This window comes from Ptychodera flava, chromosome 16 (genome assembly GCF_041260155.1).
Source record: "Ptychodera flava strain L36383 chromosome 16, AS_Pfla_20210202, whole genome shotgun sequence".
In the NCBI taxonomy this organism is placed as follows: Eukaryota; Metazoa; Hemichordata; class Enteropneusta; family Ptychoderidae; genus Ptychodera; species Ptychodera flava.
Genome location: NC_091943.1, coordinates 1,122,228 through 1,139,784, shown reverse-complemented (window position 1 = coordinate 1,139,784; position 17,557 = coordinate 1,122,228). Strand labels below are relative to the sequence as shown.

Sequence of the window (17,557 nt, the reverse complement as noted above, 5' to 3'; positions counted from 1 at the left end):
ATAACAGATTAGCCAATTTGCTTCTTCCGACCCCTGAATTCTGATTTATGGGGATTTAGTCCGGGGTAACTGGCCTCCATCATGGATTAGTTATATTCCCTCACCATCAATATTACGAACGATGGTAAAATGCGGACGGTCGATAGCCAGCATTTACATGATTGTCGCGGTCTTGATTGTTTGATCGCGGGTGTGTTTATCTCTATGAGGGAACGTTCACGTGATGACATAACAAGTGGAATCATTGCGCACCCTGTCTTCAACTGATGACGTTCTGATTCTGAGATCGAAGTTTTTAAGTTCAAGATTCAAAATAGAAATAAAATAATTTCTAAAGCCTTTTCAAATCTGAATTATATTTTATTTATCAGTATTTTACATCAAACGTTGAAAATTGTGAAATTTTAAATCCGAATCTGCGTCTGAAGTTATAGGATTTGAGGTCTGAGATCTGAGGATCTGAATCTGAGGATCTGAATCTGAGGATCTGAAAAGTCAACGCTACCATCAAATATCACATTCTGTGACCCTCAGTATACTGTGTTGTCGTGACTTGGTACCATGCTGAAATCTAATCAGATCTCTAGACCCTGGTATTTCAGAAGTTACATATAATGAGAAACGTATCTAGTACTACTGACTTTTATAGGTATTACATAACTGAAACACACTTTATAAATATCCTTTGGCAAGTTTATACATGCGTAAGGTTTCTTACATGAACTTCATGTGTCAAACAATGTTTACACATATACTTCACTGCTCACCAACAGGGTATAGGTCAATAATTTACACTTTCTATACAAAAATGTTCTTTTGTAAATTTTGTTATGAGTCCAGTTTGCCTGGCCATAGACCCTACAGAAATTCTCGAGGGTCTATGGCCTGGCTGAGTCAAACAAATATAACTTTCTTTTTAAGGAAAGAAGCAAGCATCATGATCATCTAATATAACTTTCCTTGCAATAAAGACATAGGCCACCTCCTAAATTCACAGCCGTTTTGTGTTCAGCAAAAAGTAACTTGGTAAACTGCAACTGAGCTACTAACAGATAGGGTGGGGGGGGTATTCATACTTGTTTTCATTGAAATGAATGCTGCTTATCACTGGCTATTCACAACATCACAGAGAAGACATGTTGTTGTGTCATCAGCTTTTGTTAGGAACTGAGCATGCTCCAACCAGCAGATGTTACATGGTCGCAATCTATTTACAGTGGATTAAAAAGTATGTTGCACGAAAAAAACAAACATTGGACTAATTCCAAATTTCAGGCATAATCTTCTGCTGAATTTCCCTGATTATTAGTTTAGACATTGTGTTATGAATCACACTACCTCTTAAATGTCGCAACTGTCAAAAGTTTCACTGCAGACTCGAAAGACCTTTAACCTTAGCTAATCATTTGACCTTTGACTTCAACATAAGTGTATGAGTAGTTCAATGCACTCTATTTTCTTAACACCTATATTCTGTTGAGACATCAAATTTGCATCAATTGGTCACAATAGTTTATCAAAATTGAACAAATCATAAAAGACGTCCACTGTCACTGTTCACTCCAGTTTTTCATGCAAATTATAGATTGGAAAGCTTTTACAGACTATGAATAAATGATGTTATCAAAAGTTTTATTCTCAATTGATGTCTACAGAGAATAGTTTTCAAATAGCTTGTATTTGGATTTAAAAAGTGGGTGATTTACATGTCTCTGGGAGCACACTGTGTCTCTGTTGAGCTGCTATGTAAATTGTATAATGAGGAGAGAGTCCATACTGATGAATATTTCTCAATGAATTCAATGCAGTTTGTTTTGGAGTGCTATTTCACATATCCTTGTAAAGTTTCTCAATTTGGTAAATATTGCAATGTCTAATACCAGTATGCCTGAATCATCTCATATTTACAACATTCCTATAACCAGTATGGTGTCGCGCATTATTACAGACATAATGATAATTTATGAATCGTGAATCACCTCTCTGTGTAGATATCTTGGTTCTCATGGCTTTGGCCTGAAGATCATTTAACATTTTGTACATTAGCAATGACTAGGGATGCAGCCATTTCACAAAAAAAGATTCCAATGATCAAAATCACACATTAAGTTCAACACAACAACTGTATGGCTATTTCTCAGACTTGTACTTGGCCAGGAAAGCTACAATACAAGAAATCAGGTCAGGGGTGTGCATAGTACAGAGCTAAAACCTTTTTGAGAACTCCAGATGTCTTGCATGCCTGTTTTATATCTCAGCAGAGACAGTACATAAGATTTTGTGTGTTTGGTAAACAGCATCAATGTATTTTGATAAGTACACACGATGACATTATCAGGCTAATGAATGCCTTTATTTGCTAGTTTCTCCTTTGGCTCAATATAGGGACTATCGTTTTTTTCTCATTTCAACAGCATCAGGCTTCATATGAATATGCTGTACAGTATGTTGTTAATCTGTGTTTGATGTGCAAGATTATTCTCACTTGCTAGAGATAGCTACTACTACATGTAGGCACCACCTTAACATGCTTAAAGGGCTTTGTAATTTGCCGAAAGGATTCATGGGTAGAAATGAGGTGTTTATCTAGACAATAAGGAAGAAGGTATGCCCCTGTTTCTTTATGGGTCAAAGAAATTTCCGCAAGGATCACCCCCACATCACAATTTCCTGGTGAACAGTCAGTCGTGATATTTGGACAATTGTGTTTTAGAATATTTAGAGCACGTCCATTGTCAAACATACCGTACAACACATTTGTAGCTACTGCTTCTAAAGACAAGGAAACAGGTTACATTAGGATACTTGTCACGACAAAAAAGCGTTAAAAATTTCGCCATATCATGTATCAGACATCAGGGCTGGTAACTTTCAAAAGTTGTCTGTCCTTCCAGAAAGTTGCCAGCCCTGATAATGTTTGCTTTTTTCTCAGGTCAGACCACAAACTGGTACTTTGAATTTACATTCAAAATCAATCAAGTATGAGATAAAGAATCATTAGCACCTCTGCATTTACTTTTTCATTTCTTTTTCAATATCAGAAGACATGGGTGAAAATAGCTGATCTGTGACAGATGAATCAATACAACAGCAGTACAAGGATACATGCATGACTAAACAGTCTGTTCCTGTCTACTGCTCCCATCTGACTTGCCACTCCTACCTTCCTACCTTTCGCTGCAGATAAAGACCTTTATCTTTAACAATTTCCCTTTTCCAACATTTTCTTTCAAAAGTTTTTTAAAGGGGTGGGGCAACTGTTGACACACCCTTTGGCGATGCATGGTGGTAGAACCTATGTAAAAATGACATGACTCAGCCGATAGTGATGAATATAAAAGTTCCCAAGGTTGAATAAAAATAGTTATGAAAATATGTAATACTTAAAGTATCGTGAGCTTGTGGAATAGTGGTACACACTGAGTGTTGGGCTTTACAGTACTTCATTTGCTTTTAATTAAGTCAAGAATACAGACACAAACACCTGCTGATCATGCTTCACTTAATGACGTGACAGAAAGACGTACAGGCTTCATCTATCACCATCTTTTCAATCTACAAGGTTTATTAATGTGGCCATTCTCATCATCATTGTATCATGTGACATCCCTGCCGTCCCTTCTTATCATCGTTTTATTTTATAGCCTTGCCTGTGAAAGACTTCTTCTTTTTCATTTTTTTTCCTGTTTGTTTATTCTGAGATTAAGACCCAATTCAACATTTATCATGATAGATATCTTCGTGAACTACAGTCACTTCCACCACCTGACGAGCAACAATTCATGAAGTCGACAATCTCTATCATTTTGGAAGACAAACATTGAACAATCATTATAGTTGCTTCCTTGATTTGAAAAATAGTGATATTACAGCCGACCTGTGGTGACATATCAGACTTTACGACCTAAATTCCCATGATTTTTGTACGACTTTCACATCCATATATTAAACCTTACGCCACAATGGTTACCATAGTCTATCAAAGTTATCATAATCAGCTGGAAAAGTGTGTAAATGAAAATATGAGCAGCAGTCAGTCACAATACCTTGGACAACTGTGTCTAAGGCATGGATGTTCTTTGTGATCTCTGAATACAAGCCCTCACATTTGATTGGCTCTACACCTTACAGTGAATTAAGGCTCATGCTTTTAAGCCAATGAGAAATTTCAAAATATTACCTTCAAAGCCACAGTAAATCATCGGTTACAGGGATGAGGTCATGGTAACCTAATATCCCACTCACAAACATTTATCTACACATTTTTCTTTTCAACCTTTGGGTTCTTTTGACAATCTGTTCATGAATAACCCATCTCTAACACACTGAAAAAGCCTTAATTTGTTCCGGTATCTGAGTATCGTACATGTATGCAAGCATGAATCACATGTAAAGATACATGTATTTGAATTTTTTTGTATTTGTGTATTTGATTGAATCACCAGAAATGAAACTTGAATATGATCGTGTGAAATAAATGAAAACACTTGACCCACGAGAAGTTTTCAAGACTATTCAAAATTCGAATAAGTATGTTACAAAAAACAGCTTAGGTGACAACAGCAGGAAATGCTCAAATATTTGCCCTTTTTTATAGCAAAAGAATGATTTTGTTTTTATGACCAAAAAGTAACAATTAACTATGTATGTACAGTCTCTGTACATGCTGAGTTTGCATTGAGTCAAAGTCTAATGGGGTCAACAGTCAGCACATCATATTTGCATTTAGAGAGATTTGTGGTTGATTAACTAATCCTATCTGTTATGAATTTAACAGTTCTGTCATAAAACATAAAGAGGGTGCCATTGGCCAGTCATTAATGAATAACCTTGATTTTATGCAAATGTTGTTCAATAATACCTGATTATCACTTGGAAAGGATATCACCCACTACCATCTAATAAATATACATAGGTCAAATATTTTTGAGATCTTCATATGAATTATGAACAAAAACAATGCAAACCCACTGTTCAAAATGTCCTGATATTAACTTGGGTCCCCACTGAACTAGCTGTCCGCAGCAAATACTATTTTTCAAGCCAATAGAATAGGTCAAATGAAGGTCAAATATGAATCATCATCTTTCTTAGAATGCGCTAACAATGACAACAAACTGTAATAGTAATGGTAATGCAGAAGAAAATGTTTTTTTCTTTCATGCGGGATGTCACAGAGCTAACTTTAGAGATTATGAATGAAAAGAATTCGATACATTACTGTTTATGTACCATAACTGTTCCAGGCTACCTAACCTGTCAATCATATACGGATATAACATGATGTATACTGGAGATTATTCACACTTCTAGTTTGCCATATGGAAACTCCATTCCAAGAACCAAGGATTCAATGACTGTACTTCAGTTGAATGCATATGCACTACATCAGAACATGAGAACACAACGTGTTTTCAAACCATACATGTATGTTCATATCCATTCACATGGTTTTATAAAAACAGGACACAACATCGAAACCACATTTTGTGTTCCTAAACAATTTCTACACCATCAGGCAATCATTTCAAATATCCATTGGTAATTTTTACAGGTGCAATCTGTTTACTACATTCATATTCATTGTTCTTTCAGATAATTATACAGATTAATCATGTATTTTTTCTATTGATTTGGATAATGAATTGCTTAACCTAAACACATATCAAAGAGAAAAAATAAAACCATTCACACACATTATCATGATTATATGAGACAACCTCACAGCAAATTATATGGTAAAGTTGACAAATGATCCTTCTCCATACGATTCATTATGAAACCTTAGGGAAAATATACAACTGTAGACAAGTATGAAGACATATTATCTTCTTCATTCAGGCAAAACTCCTACACCAACTTAAAATAGCAGTTTATCATAATTAACATAGCAATTATTGCAATGTTTAAAACATACATCACATTTACATAAATATACCTGAATACAATGAAGAGTAGCGTCTCCACTCGGGGAACATTATGAACAGCATACGCTGGTTAAGTACGCTGTATGCCACCGTAACTGCAGCTTTTGACTGATTAGGCACGTATCAAACAAATTTATGATGATATGATAGCATTTATAAATGCGTGCCGGAATGTCATTGCTGGGATTCCATCTAGTTCAGTGCTCATGACAGACACACTTCTCTAATTACATGCAATTTCAAATCATACTTCATCAACAGCTCACTGCCCAGCTTTTAATCATATTAGGCTAAAGGTACATGTAGGGCGTAAATACATCATATTTGGGTCAGTAGGTTGACTAGTTTAAACCAGTGAAATTTCAGCAGCCTTTACAGATACCCAGCGTCTTCAAAAAGTCAATTTGCAGTTCAAAGCACACAGATAAAATAATAAATGAAACGGCACTGTGGACACATGCAATTTCCAGTTGATGTTTGTTTCTATGAAAATCGCTGCACTATATTTTTATCAATGGATTTCAGTTGTCCAGTTTCATACTGTCAGTACATCTAGGCACAGAAACAGTTGTAATTCATTATACTTCATGACCATCATAAATTCATCAGGAGCAGTGACAACACCTCTTATTATAAATTACAGCTCACTGGAATATTTATGGACCATGTCACAGCCACTGGCTGACAGTGACATAGTCTTCCTACATGAATACTTAGGGGACTATGTCACACTCCCAGTCACTGGCTAGCATGTAACAGTGATATCCAGAGTGAAAAAAAATATCAATCAATGGTATGCACATATCACCAAGCATAGTGTGTTGATATCTGTGCATTCACATACATCACTCATTGGAATTGTAGATGTGCTTTCCTGGGATTTCTCTATGCAGACAGCAGTCTCACAGCTTCAGAACTGAACAATGGAGAGTAACTACGACAGACAGGAACTAATAACATTTCCTTACTTTCAATAGATCCTATTTTATGATTCATGCCACACTGCCAAAAATTAACATTTTATCACCAGTGGGTAATAAAATTCAATTGACAGTGATACCTACAGCACATACATCACTCATTTTGAAGTACTTACATGTACACTGAACAGCCACACTGTACCTTCAAATATTGACACTCAAAGATAAATGGTTTGGTGTTATTATTAAAAAGCATATTTTTATATAATATCATAATTTATATTTTAATGTGGATAATTCGAAGGTAACAAAATTATTTGACTGTGTCAATATTATTTCTGACTTAGCTTCTCATGTTATCATAATTGACAGGAGTGATTTCTGATTCCCCAACCATGCAAGCTCCTTCTTTACACACTTGAAATAGAGGCGGTACAAAATTTACTTAGCACAAACAAATGCATCTCCCAGGCACACAAATTTCACTCCATATATATGCCACTTCCTGATGTTTAAAGGTCCTGTATGAAAGTGTTTAGTAATAAAATTCTCAGTTACCGATCACTTTCAGAGGAACTGTGCCAGTTTTCTGTCAGAAATAAATGCTAGTCATTAAATCGAACATACAGCGGACATTTTGCATGGTATGCAGTCTTGATAAACTGTAGAACGATATTATCTGTCATTCCTACAGTCCTTTGCTGGTACTACTTGGCAAACAAAATATTTCATTTGCAATATGTTTGTTCACACTATTTTTAGCTTGTCCCACCCTTTTATGTAAGAGTTGTTCCTTGTCTGATCAGAGATATCACAATGCACTACATATACAGGTTGACAACACTTCCACATACATAGGGTGACGAGGTTCAACTGAGAACAACAAATGTTTACCTAACCTTTCATTACTCTGAAAACCTACTACGTGCTTTTATTGTTCATAAACGCTGTGTTTAACCTTTCCATTATCCACAAAACATAACCCTTGAATGGCTTCATTTATTCACAGTGCATAAGAAACAATGAATACGTCTGCTTGAACATATTTCTTGTAAATAAATCAAACGGGAAAAGTGTCAGTTATGCCATGGCTTTGTCTGTATGAGGGTTAACAACAGTGAGTGGCACTCCTCTCCTCCAAAGATCACCTTTGACCTCTAATACTCTTTACACTTCACGCAGATATTTCACAAGTCAGAGGTATACTTTTGCACTACGTCACAAAGGAATTGCCTGAGTATTAAAGTTTGTTCTTCAAATGACTATGACAGTTCATCAAAGTATTCCATTTTCACGTGATACTTATATTCAGAAAAAACTGAAGGCAAGGGGGTGTGGCTCTCAGGTGCCGGGGTACAGTTCTTGATCACCGGAGGTAAGTCACATTACAATGAACAAGGTCACATTCGCCTTGAAATAGGTCATTGGAAGTCACACTGTCAAGGCTATGTACATGTGATTCTGAACACCAAGACATAATTACCACTACTATTAGCATGTTATTTGTTTCAAGTCGGAACGGGGAACGTTTGAAATTTGAATGGATGTTCAAGGAATTATTGTAATTCTGAAATCTATTGAGACAACTCCTTTTCAAAGAATCTCAATATAACATTGATATGCTAACTTCCTTTTCCTGTCAATGCCTTCCTGCCTATTACCTGTTAATATTATAGCATACACATATTTAATGAAAGAATGGTGTTCTATTACCCTGCTATTTGCTATGATAAAATCATTGAATCATGTCAAATCTGAAGAGAATGCCAGATTTTTGGGTCTTAAATAGAATAACAGAAGCTATTGTACCGGAAGCTTTTCGAACAGGGTCACTGTTTTTTATAATTGTGAAGGTAAATAATCAACAGTACTCTCCAGACCATGCTGCTGATAACTGGCGTATCAAGTCACCATATACCCTGTGACCAGCCTGCGACAGCTGGAGAGAAAGAGAGAGGCAAGAACATGGTTTATGACTGTAGGGCAAAACAAGATACTCTGTGCAAGCTGTGCTACTCAAGGAGAGTTTCACTGGTTAGAAATATCCCTGGAACACAGCTATCAACCATCAAGATTCTTTCTTATATGTAAAGTGCAACAGTCATTGACCGACAATTGATATGTATCACTGTCACATTGGAAGAGAATCAGTACATTAAAATTCCTCTTTTTTTGACTTGGTAAATGACTCCAACGGCACACTATGTTACTGGAACAGTACACTTTTTTCTAACCAGTACCTGTCCTCATTTACAGAAGTTAGTCTCCATGCTCATGTTATTATTTCAAAACCAGCTGTTCAGGAAAGACATACTGAGGTTTTCTGAGTGTCTGGTTTTAAAGTATGCGATGCTTCAATCGCCTTCAGTTAAATCTAAGGTTTTAGCTATCTTTCAAGAATCCATGGTACACTATATCTTTACAACAGATTACATGTATATGTCACACTTGCCCAAGTATATGATAACAGAGTACAGCGAAGAAATTCCTGTGGCCTAATTTAAAAGTTATGGTCATGGGTCTATTTATGCGATGTACCAGAGGTATGAAAACCACGCGAATATGGTTGTTTTCATTGCCTCTTTAGGTATATTTAAAATACCGGTATGTCAACTAAAGATCAGACATTACTCTAAAGATGAACATTAGATATATCATCATGCTTACTTTGTTGACAAATTGTACTGAGCACTTAATATGGCATTGAAGTCCCTTTTCAATGGCGATTACATTAAATTTGTTATCACTTCCCCTAAATGACTTCCTTTGGACCAGCCAAGGTTACTTCCTCAAGAAATCCAATGGTACTGAAACACACTACTAAAACCGGTACTTATCTTTATTACAATAAATGTATAAATATTAAAGATTGTTACTGTATGCACAATCCTTCTGCAAATTTCAATTGCGACTTGTTTAATATCTAGGCCTTCGAAACCGACTGTCAGTCAAGAGAAAAATGGGGAAATGTTAATTTTGGGATATCTCTCACATCGAAGAGCCGGTTGAGACCAACATATTTTCCGAACGTTCGAAGAATTGTAAATGGCTGTGCAGTCATATCAAGCGTTCCTGGCACTTTCTATTGCCAGGCTTGGATGGAACAAAACATGCTTATGGACTTGACTGAATTGAGCGCCCAAGCCATGCAAAGTTATACTTACACACAGTGGACGATGTACATTGACTATTCAATTGTACAGTATCAGTACACTACACTGGACTGTGGTTTCAAATGGCACGGTGGGTGAAATATGTGTATGCCGTACACCAATCCCCAGATAGTTCAAATGTTCCCCGTGTAGCGACAGCTGGATCTCTTCTCAAAACCGAATCCAAAGGGTAAAATTCTGGTTTTCACAAAAATTCGTGGGCTGTGATGCACGACTTCACGCTACAGTGAACCACCTGATTGTCCGACAAAATCAAGTCTATTTACAACATGATGGGAACCCTCCCATTTTCAATCTGACACAAACTTCACCTTAAATTCATGATCAAATACACTCACAGTTCAATACTTACCCAGATCTCTATTCCCCAGCTCATACTGATTACCTTCCAAAGGGATCAACTATAACAACGCGGGGATAACACGCTTTTGAATGAAAAACAGATCGTACTCCTTCCTCGGTCGTCCGTTCAAAAAGTAAAATGGCGGCGGATATAATTTTGTCGGGTCTGAAGCATTCTGGGTAAAGTTCATCGCCCTAGGCCTGGGGCGCTGTGCAAGATTCGTTACTGTGTGTTGTGAGCGGAAAGGAACGTCACGTCTTGGACGCTGAAACACGGATATAGCACAGTTGTCCTTCCAGAACGAGAATAAAGTACAGGAAAATTTCTTGATAGTTGTGACCACGGGAAACCTTTATTGCGAAATAAATCTTCGGTTGAGAAGTAATAGGCTTTTCTGTAGGTTTGACAACTCCCCGTTCATTTGCACTCTTAGTTTACGTTTATTATACATGATAATATTTTTTCGATTCGCATATACTTTATAAATTTTCGGCTTGATTGTGACAACGTTACACCTGTCTTGTTCAGTTCCATCATTCACAATTTATATATATATATATATATCACATGAACTGGCCCGTATCTCCACCTGTGTGACGTACACCAGCACAGATAAGAAATCCATATTACCCCTGTTGTACGTCATCAACCGGAACTTTTTTCCTGAAACAGAATTTTGACAAAAAGGTGACCCGGCGCGATAAATCCAGATATGGAAACATAGAAGGCATGTCCAACGAAATTCCAAGTCGCTAAAGCTTTAGCTATTCCCAAGAATCTGGGACGAATATACCTAACAGCAAGAATCGAATGAGGATATCATCGATCATTTGGCTCAGTAACGTCACTGCTCCAGTCGTAAGGCTCAATGTGGACGTCGTCGTACCTGGCGATCGCCAAGCGACGTCGTACCTGGCGATCCCGGTGGCGATAAACTCTAAAGATACACCTCAACGAAAGTTCAACTTAATAAATGAGTACCGTATAATCTTCGGGAAAGCGACATAGAAGGCACAAGCATAAAGTCATTCGACGAACAACGATAAATTTCCTTCATCACACAAATTATTCCGTCGTTTCTCGATCGAGATCAAACCTGCAGCGGAAGGCTGTAGTGAAGACATATACACTCTGCAGTGCAGCGCTGTAGAATCCGATTTATTTTGAAAGTTGACTCGGACAACACTCACTGTACAACAGAACAGAGTTCCCATCAAGTAACAAAATTGAGATGCACCTACGGGCGATACGTGTCACAGCAAACATCAAAGTCCATAAAACGAAAACATTGATTGACGACTGAGATGGCCACCGGCGCGGCGGAGACCGGTGACGTATACGGCAGTGCCAACAACAACAAGCGTACACTCTGTGTGTCATCGATCTGAATCTTTCGGGCTCGCTATAAGGTCGTAAACTTGTGATATTTTAAAAGCCACAGCATATCTAAGTATGATAACTACTGTTTCGATAGTGCCATTGTATTAACTTCATAAATGTAATTGTAAATATTCTAAATAACTCAAAATACTATGCCTATCGGTCGGTAGCACGGTACGGTGAAAGCTATGATGGCAGACTTGCCTTGGCATCGCTCCAGCGCGAGACAATGATTGACACGCGCACGTGACCGAATCCGGATGTCTGATTGGTGGAGATACCTTTCGCTGTAGCGAAATTTCAGCTTAATCGGATTTATGAATGAAAGTATACCTGTAAACATTTGCACATCTCCTGGGTGACGGACCGCTTTACTCATTAAATTAAAGTAATCCGAGTAAATAAAACACAAAATCGCGATACAAAATCATGCAATTTGTTACAATAATTTCGATCCATCCACATGAAAGAAAAATAAGAAGACTGTTCATGTGATAAATATATAATCCCATGGAATTTTCCTCTGTTTGACGTCATCGTATACTCGTGTTTTTCGCGGAGCCGCCCAACTTCTCGCCTTCGGCTCGAAGTTGTACGGCCCGCGAAAAACACTCGTATACGATGACGTCAAACAGAGAAAAATACCACGGGATTATAAATAAATATATATATATATATATATATATATATATATATATATATATATATATATATATATATATATATATATATATATATATATATATACTTATTTATTTATTTATTTATTTATTTATTTGGAGGGAATGCTTTTCCTTAGGAACTTCGCGATTGTTATCAGGAATGAATAGTCCTATTAAAGTCCTCGAGACGCTAAAAATGTCAAATGTCAATTGTACGCTAAATCGGCAATTGTAAACAAACTGGTGAAGCGTTACTGCAGTATGTTTTGCTGGAATTTTTTCCAGCATCTATAGCCGTTCTCAAGTGGACACACTACAGCTTGCCCACGAGCACACTGTTCCAATACCTTCGAGTTATACAATTGTTGAAATATAACGAAAAAACCATATTTCTGTGAATTAACAAATAAGAATAAATATACAATATAGTTTTAAGGGGAAAGTTCCGCCCATTTATGAATGGAAGAGCGCTTCCGACATCCGGACGGTATTTCCCAAAGGACGAAAATATCCGTGCAACTTTAAAAAAAAAACAATGTTCACCAATGGGTTGGAGCACGATTTTTTTTAAATTTTACAGCAACCATCATAATACTAAGTTTTCTTCTTACCAACAGAAAGACATTGGAAGACGAAACCTGGCAGTTGTCATAATCGCGATTACCTCCTTCTTCTGTCTATGAGCTGACGTACTGGGAGCTTCCGTTGTTCGAATGCTCACGAAAATTACAACTTTTACCGCTAGCTGGCGCTGTATTACAAATTTACTCATCGTAACGGGTACGTTACCTTTCAGCTATTCGAAGGTACACCGAAGGGCTTTTAGCTCAATGAAAAAACAAAAAGCACAAAAACAAGCAAAAAAGCGAACAAAATTCAGACAAAGAAAAGAGAATTAAATAAAAGGGATAAAGGACAGCAAATTAAAACATACAAACATAAAACACAAACAAACATCATATTGGCCTAACAAATGAACTGTTTGTGTAAAATATTTGACTCATTTATGTATGGAAGAGCGATTCCCACGTCGGGAAGTTCTGAGTATTAAAATATCCATGCAACTTTTCCCTAAAATAACCCATCTACCTACAAGGTTTAACAAAATCTATAATACTGTAATCGAGATTACTAATCCAGGTATAATCACTTTGCTGTGAGGGAGTAGGATCATTCTGTGGCAGGGTGATTCATATATTTTCCCTCTTTGTCTCTATGTAATTTGCTTGTTTGTTTGTTTGTTTGCATGTGTGTGTTTTCTTGTTTGTATTTAGCTTTAGTCCCCTGTGGATACATCTCCAGCTTCGAGCCTTCGAGACATTACGTATCACCTAACAGTGATAATCGTTTTTAAAGATAAATTTCGCTTTCAATGTGTATTCACAATCTTCTATTTTGTAGTGTTCCAACACTAGTTACAAAATATTTTTTATAGTAAATCGCTCAGCTGTATGCATTGTAATACGGAACTGATCGATTTTGAGTCGGCCAGCCAGTCCAGCGCATCACTGAGCCCGTGCGATGCAACTGATATCACATAATAGCTGATATGATAGATGGTATATGCATGCAATCAGACAATATACAAAATTTGCTTTGACTGAGTAAAGAACAGCAAAAAGAGAACTGTATGAAGTTGTTTTGTTTCCTTGTGAAAATTTCATCTGCAATTGTTTAGCAGACACTATTATATATTTTATATAAACATATCATGATAGATCCGCATCTTTAACGGTTCGAAGTATTGTCAATCTGGCTGTATAAGGATTCTGTGTCATCAGCATAAACGACTGAAATTATAGCATTCATGTCAAAAAAGCTTTCTCCAAGAAAATGTCTGTATACACTTTGGAATAGTCTGGAAAGTGGGGTTTGCTAGAATCGTATAAGCTGATGGTATGGGTAACAGCTTGTTTGTTGTAACTGCTTTATTGGATCGTAATTTCCGAAAGGCATCTACAGATCACGGGAAATCGTGCTCGGTAAATAATAATTACATAAAATGGTATGAAAATATCCAGTCAAAAGTATTCATAAACAGTATGCGAAATCTCAGTGTAAAGTTAACATTTTCACCACACAATGCCTTCATCGATCCATACTGCTTGGCAAATTGGTCGACAATGTACGCAATGTACCCAGCCATTTGAGGGGGGGTTGGGGGTAGGGGGTCCCTTACCTTAACTAGAAGCTATCTGTCATTTAGGACTTCCAAACTTTATAACTGTTAGCTTCTAGGGTAGTCTCATGCCCAAATAAACACAGCTTTGCTCGATGAAGATGAGTATGTCTCCATGTGCGTACATTTTTATATAACGTAGAGCATGCTGTCGTCAAATCATATACATTTATCATTAACTTAATATATATGTAGGCATCTTTAAGTCACATCGTTTGAATCTACAAAATGACGGTTTACCCTCTGCGGTATTCTGTTTCTAAAATACATGCACAGGACACGTTTTGTCCGTATTTTTTAGATTTTGTTAATTCTGGTTTGTTTTTTCCAAATTGCTCCAACCTGATAAGTATAATGAAACATTGAAAACTTATGAAACCATTGTAAACATCAGGCGAGGGTCCTTAAACTCAAAATTCATCTTAGATAGAAAGCCTCGGTTATTAATAACAAACTAAGTATTTACTGAACAACATAAAAGTGTTTAGGAAATTGAACTACTGTCTGATCCTCGTTAACCATTCGTTTCACAGTATTGCTTCCATCCGAACAAGAATTTTACATCACACCTTTCCAATGTGAGCTCGGGAATAATTTGTTAACATAATCTGTTACATCATTTAATCTTGACATTGAAGAAGAATTTTACAATGTAACGCAATGTACAAGTGAACATGTGAAACCTCTAAGCCCATTAGACGTTTTCTTGATGGAATTCGTTATATTCAATAAAATCTAAACAGCTTTCAAATTGATGTAATGTCCGTTCGCATGCAGGTACATTTTGTACAGTACATGCAGGTACATTTTGTACAGCACATGCAGGTACAGTTTCACTTCAGCATAATTCATGAATGTCTTCTTTGTGCGTTTTTTCAAATTGTAAATTGCTATCGTATATGAGTTGATACAATACACATACCATCGAGTCCACGACATTCGCTGCTGCCTCTAGAATTTCGGACAAATGTGTAGATTTTGCGCTTTATTTTAATAGTATGGCAGTTTCAAGTTCACTTGCCAGACGGAATAATCAGTTTCTATAGCATGCCGTTTTCATCATTCGCCTAAACTGAATTTCCGAAATTCATGTCACAAACTCATTGATAAATATTTATTTTCCACACCAATAGTTGAACTTTGACATCGTTACGTAAGAATCAGCTCTTTCACGGTACCTTTTCCAATTTATTGGAACTTTTCCCAAGTTATTGGAAGTGATTGACTTTCAGGTCTGACCCATTGAAAGCACAGACACTGTCTATACGCATTACTTATATTGCACCACAGGGACAGATATTCGGACTGTCAAATGTTTACGTCACTATTTTGGTCTACAGCTTGTGAATGCTCATTTTAAAGTTCTGAGTAAATGAAGTTTCTACTATCTCATTATCACGAAAATCAAACATATTTTCCCCATGGACGTAACACTGGAATGTCGCCATTATGAATTTTAAGGTTAAGTAATTTGTTTCTCGGGTGACGCGCGAATTGCTTTATTTTTTTTGGAGAATGGCCTGAAGTTTTCCTAAAAGGAAGTTTGGGTGAACGTTTACAAATAGTAAATCTTTCAGTTTCGAGGGGCATGTCTTAATTTAATTTCATCATTTTCAAAGAGTCTTCATTTCATTCGCCCATGTTCCTGATTGCAACACAGTTAAATAAAACCTCTAGTCTTGTATATGTGAAGTCTTGTATATGTGTTTCTTCGACTATGCCACCGTAACTTTGTGGGTACATACTGAATAGTTTTCCAGGACTATCAGACAATAGGGGTGAACAAAGCACGCATGTGCCGAGAGTGCAGTGATATCATACACTGCTGAACCCATGTGCTTTTTTTTTTTTTTTTTTTTTTAAAGATAAATTTATTTCCACGTAGTCACAAATTAAACAAATCTACATAACTGCGAATGCATTAAAATTACAATGCGTCTTGTCTGAAGACAAAAAAAACCCAAATATAATTAGCTGTTTAATTACAAGATCATCATATGAATGCATTAAGGATGCATTCTTCTCCTTCAAGTCTTACAATGCTTGAAAACTTTGTGATAAAATCCTCAGTTTTGTTCATCATCTTATAAGTGAAGTACAATGTATTCATCCATGAGGAGAGATAACATTTCAATTGCATGACATAGGATTGAAGGGAAACTTTAATCCCATCAAGAGTAACCGAATTTCGAATATTCCAAACTGTATATTTTACAAAGGAAGTAATACAGTAAATAATGTCAGATGTTGCATTGTTATCATTTTCGATTCCTGCAATTGCTAATCTTTTGATATTGATGTTATTATCAAAGTTGTGTTTTCTGACAAAGAAAGAAATACATTTCTGCCAGATTTCTTTAACATATTTACACTCAAATAAGATGTGTTCCAGTGTTTCTTCTTGGCCACAAATATGACATTTCCCATCACTTAAATTGAAAGTTTTGGCCAAGCTTCCTGTGACTAGGCCTCGATGGAAAATCTTCCAATTTAAATCATTTACTGAATTGCTGACAATTCCTGTTGAATTAAGACGGCTGAATAGAGTAGCTTTGTAACTGTCAGTGAGGCTTAGATTCTCAGCCCATTTTTGACCAATCTGACCTCTGACTGCATGCCATTTCTTATCAACTTAAATTTCCAATAAAGTGACTTGGTTTTGACATCACTTTTTGTCAAACCATAATTCTCTAAGTCTAAAATATCATAGTTTTCTTCATTTTGGATGTTTGAAGAGATGATTTGTTTCCAGGAATCTGGAATAGCATTGAGAAGTGTTTCATACTCTGTCTTGATTTCCTCTTGCACCTGTCTAATTGTACCGCCTCTAATTTTTGCAATTATTTCCCATGGTTGAAGCCAGTCATTTCTGTCATCATTCCAGATGTCTTTAAGCCTTAAAATTCCACTCTTTGACCATTTTTCATAAAAGAGGACACTTCCTTCATTCTTAATATTGTCATTATACCACAG

General features: G+C 36.5%; 1 protein-coding gene across 6 annotated transcripts in view; it reads right to left on the bottom strand.

Moving 5' to 3' along the window:
- LOC139152467 (cdc42-interacting protein 4 homolog) overlaps window positions 1–10,530 on the bottom strand; it is a 44,031-nt gene extending 33,501 nt beyond the window's left edge. For all 6 annotated transcript variants that reach the window (XM_070725589.1, XM_070725592.1, XM_070725590.1 and 3 more), the window contains exon 1: window positions 10,373–10,530. In XM_070725589.1, coding sequence (XP_070581690.1) covers window positions 10,373–10,396 — 24 coding nt within the window. In that variant the 5' untranslated portion in view covers window positions 10,397–10,530. The remainder of the gene's footprint in view (window positions 1–10,372) is intronic.
- Window positions 10,531–17,557: the final 7,027 nt, after the last annotated feature.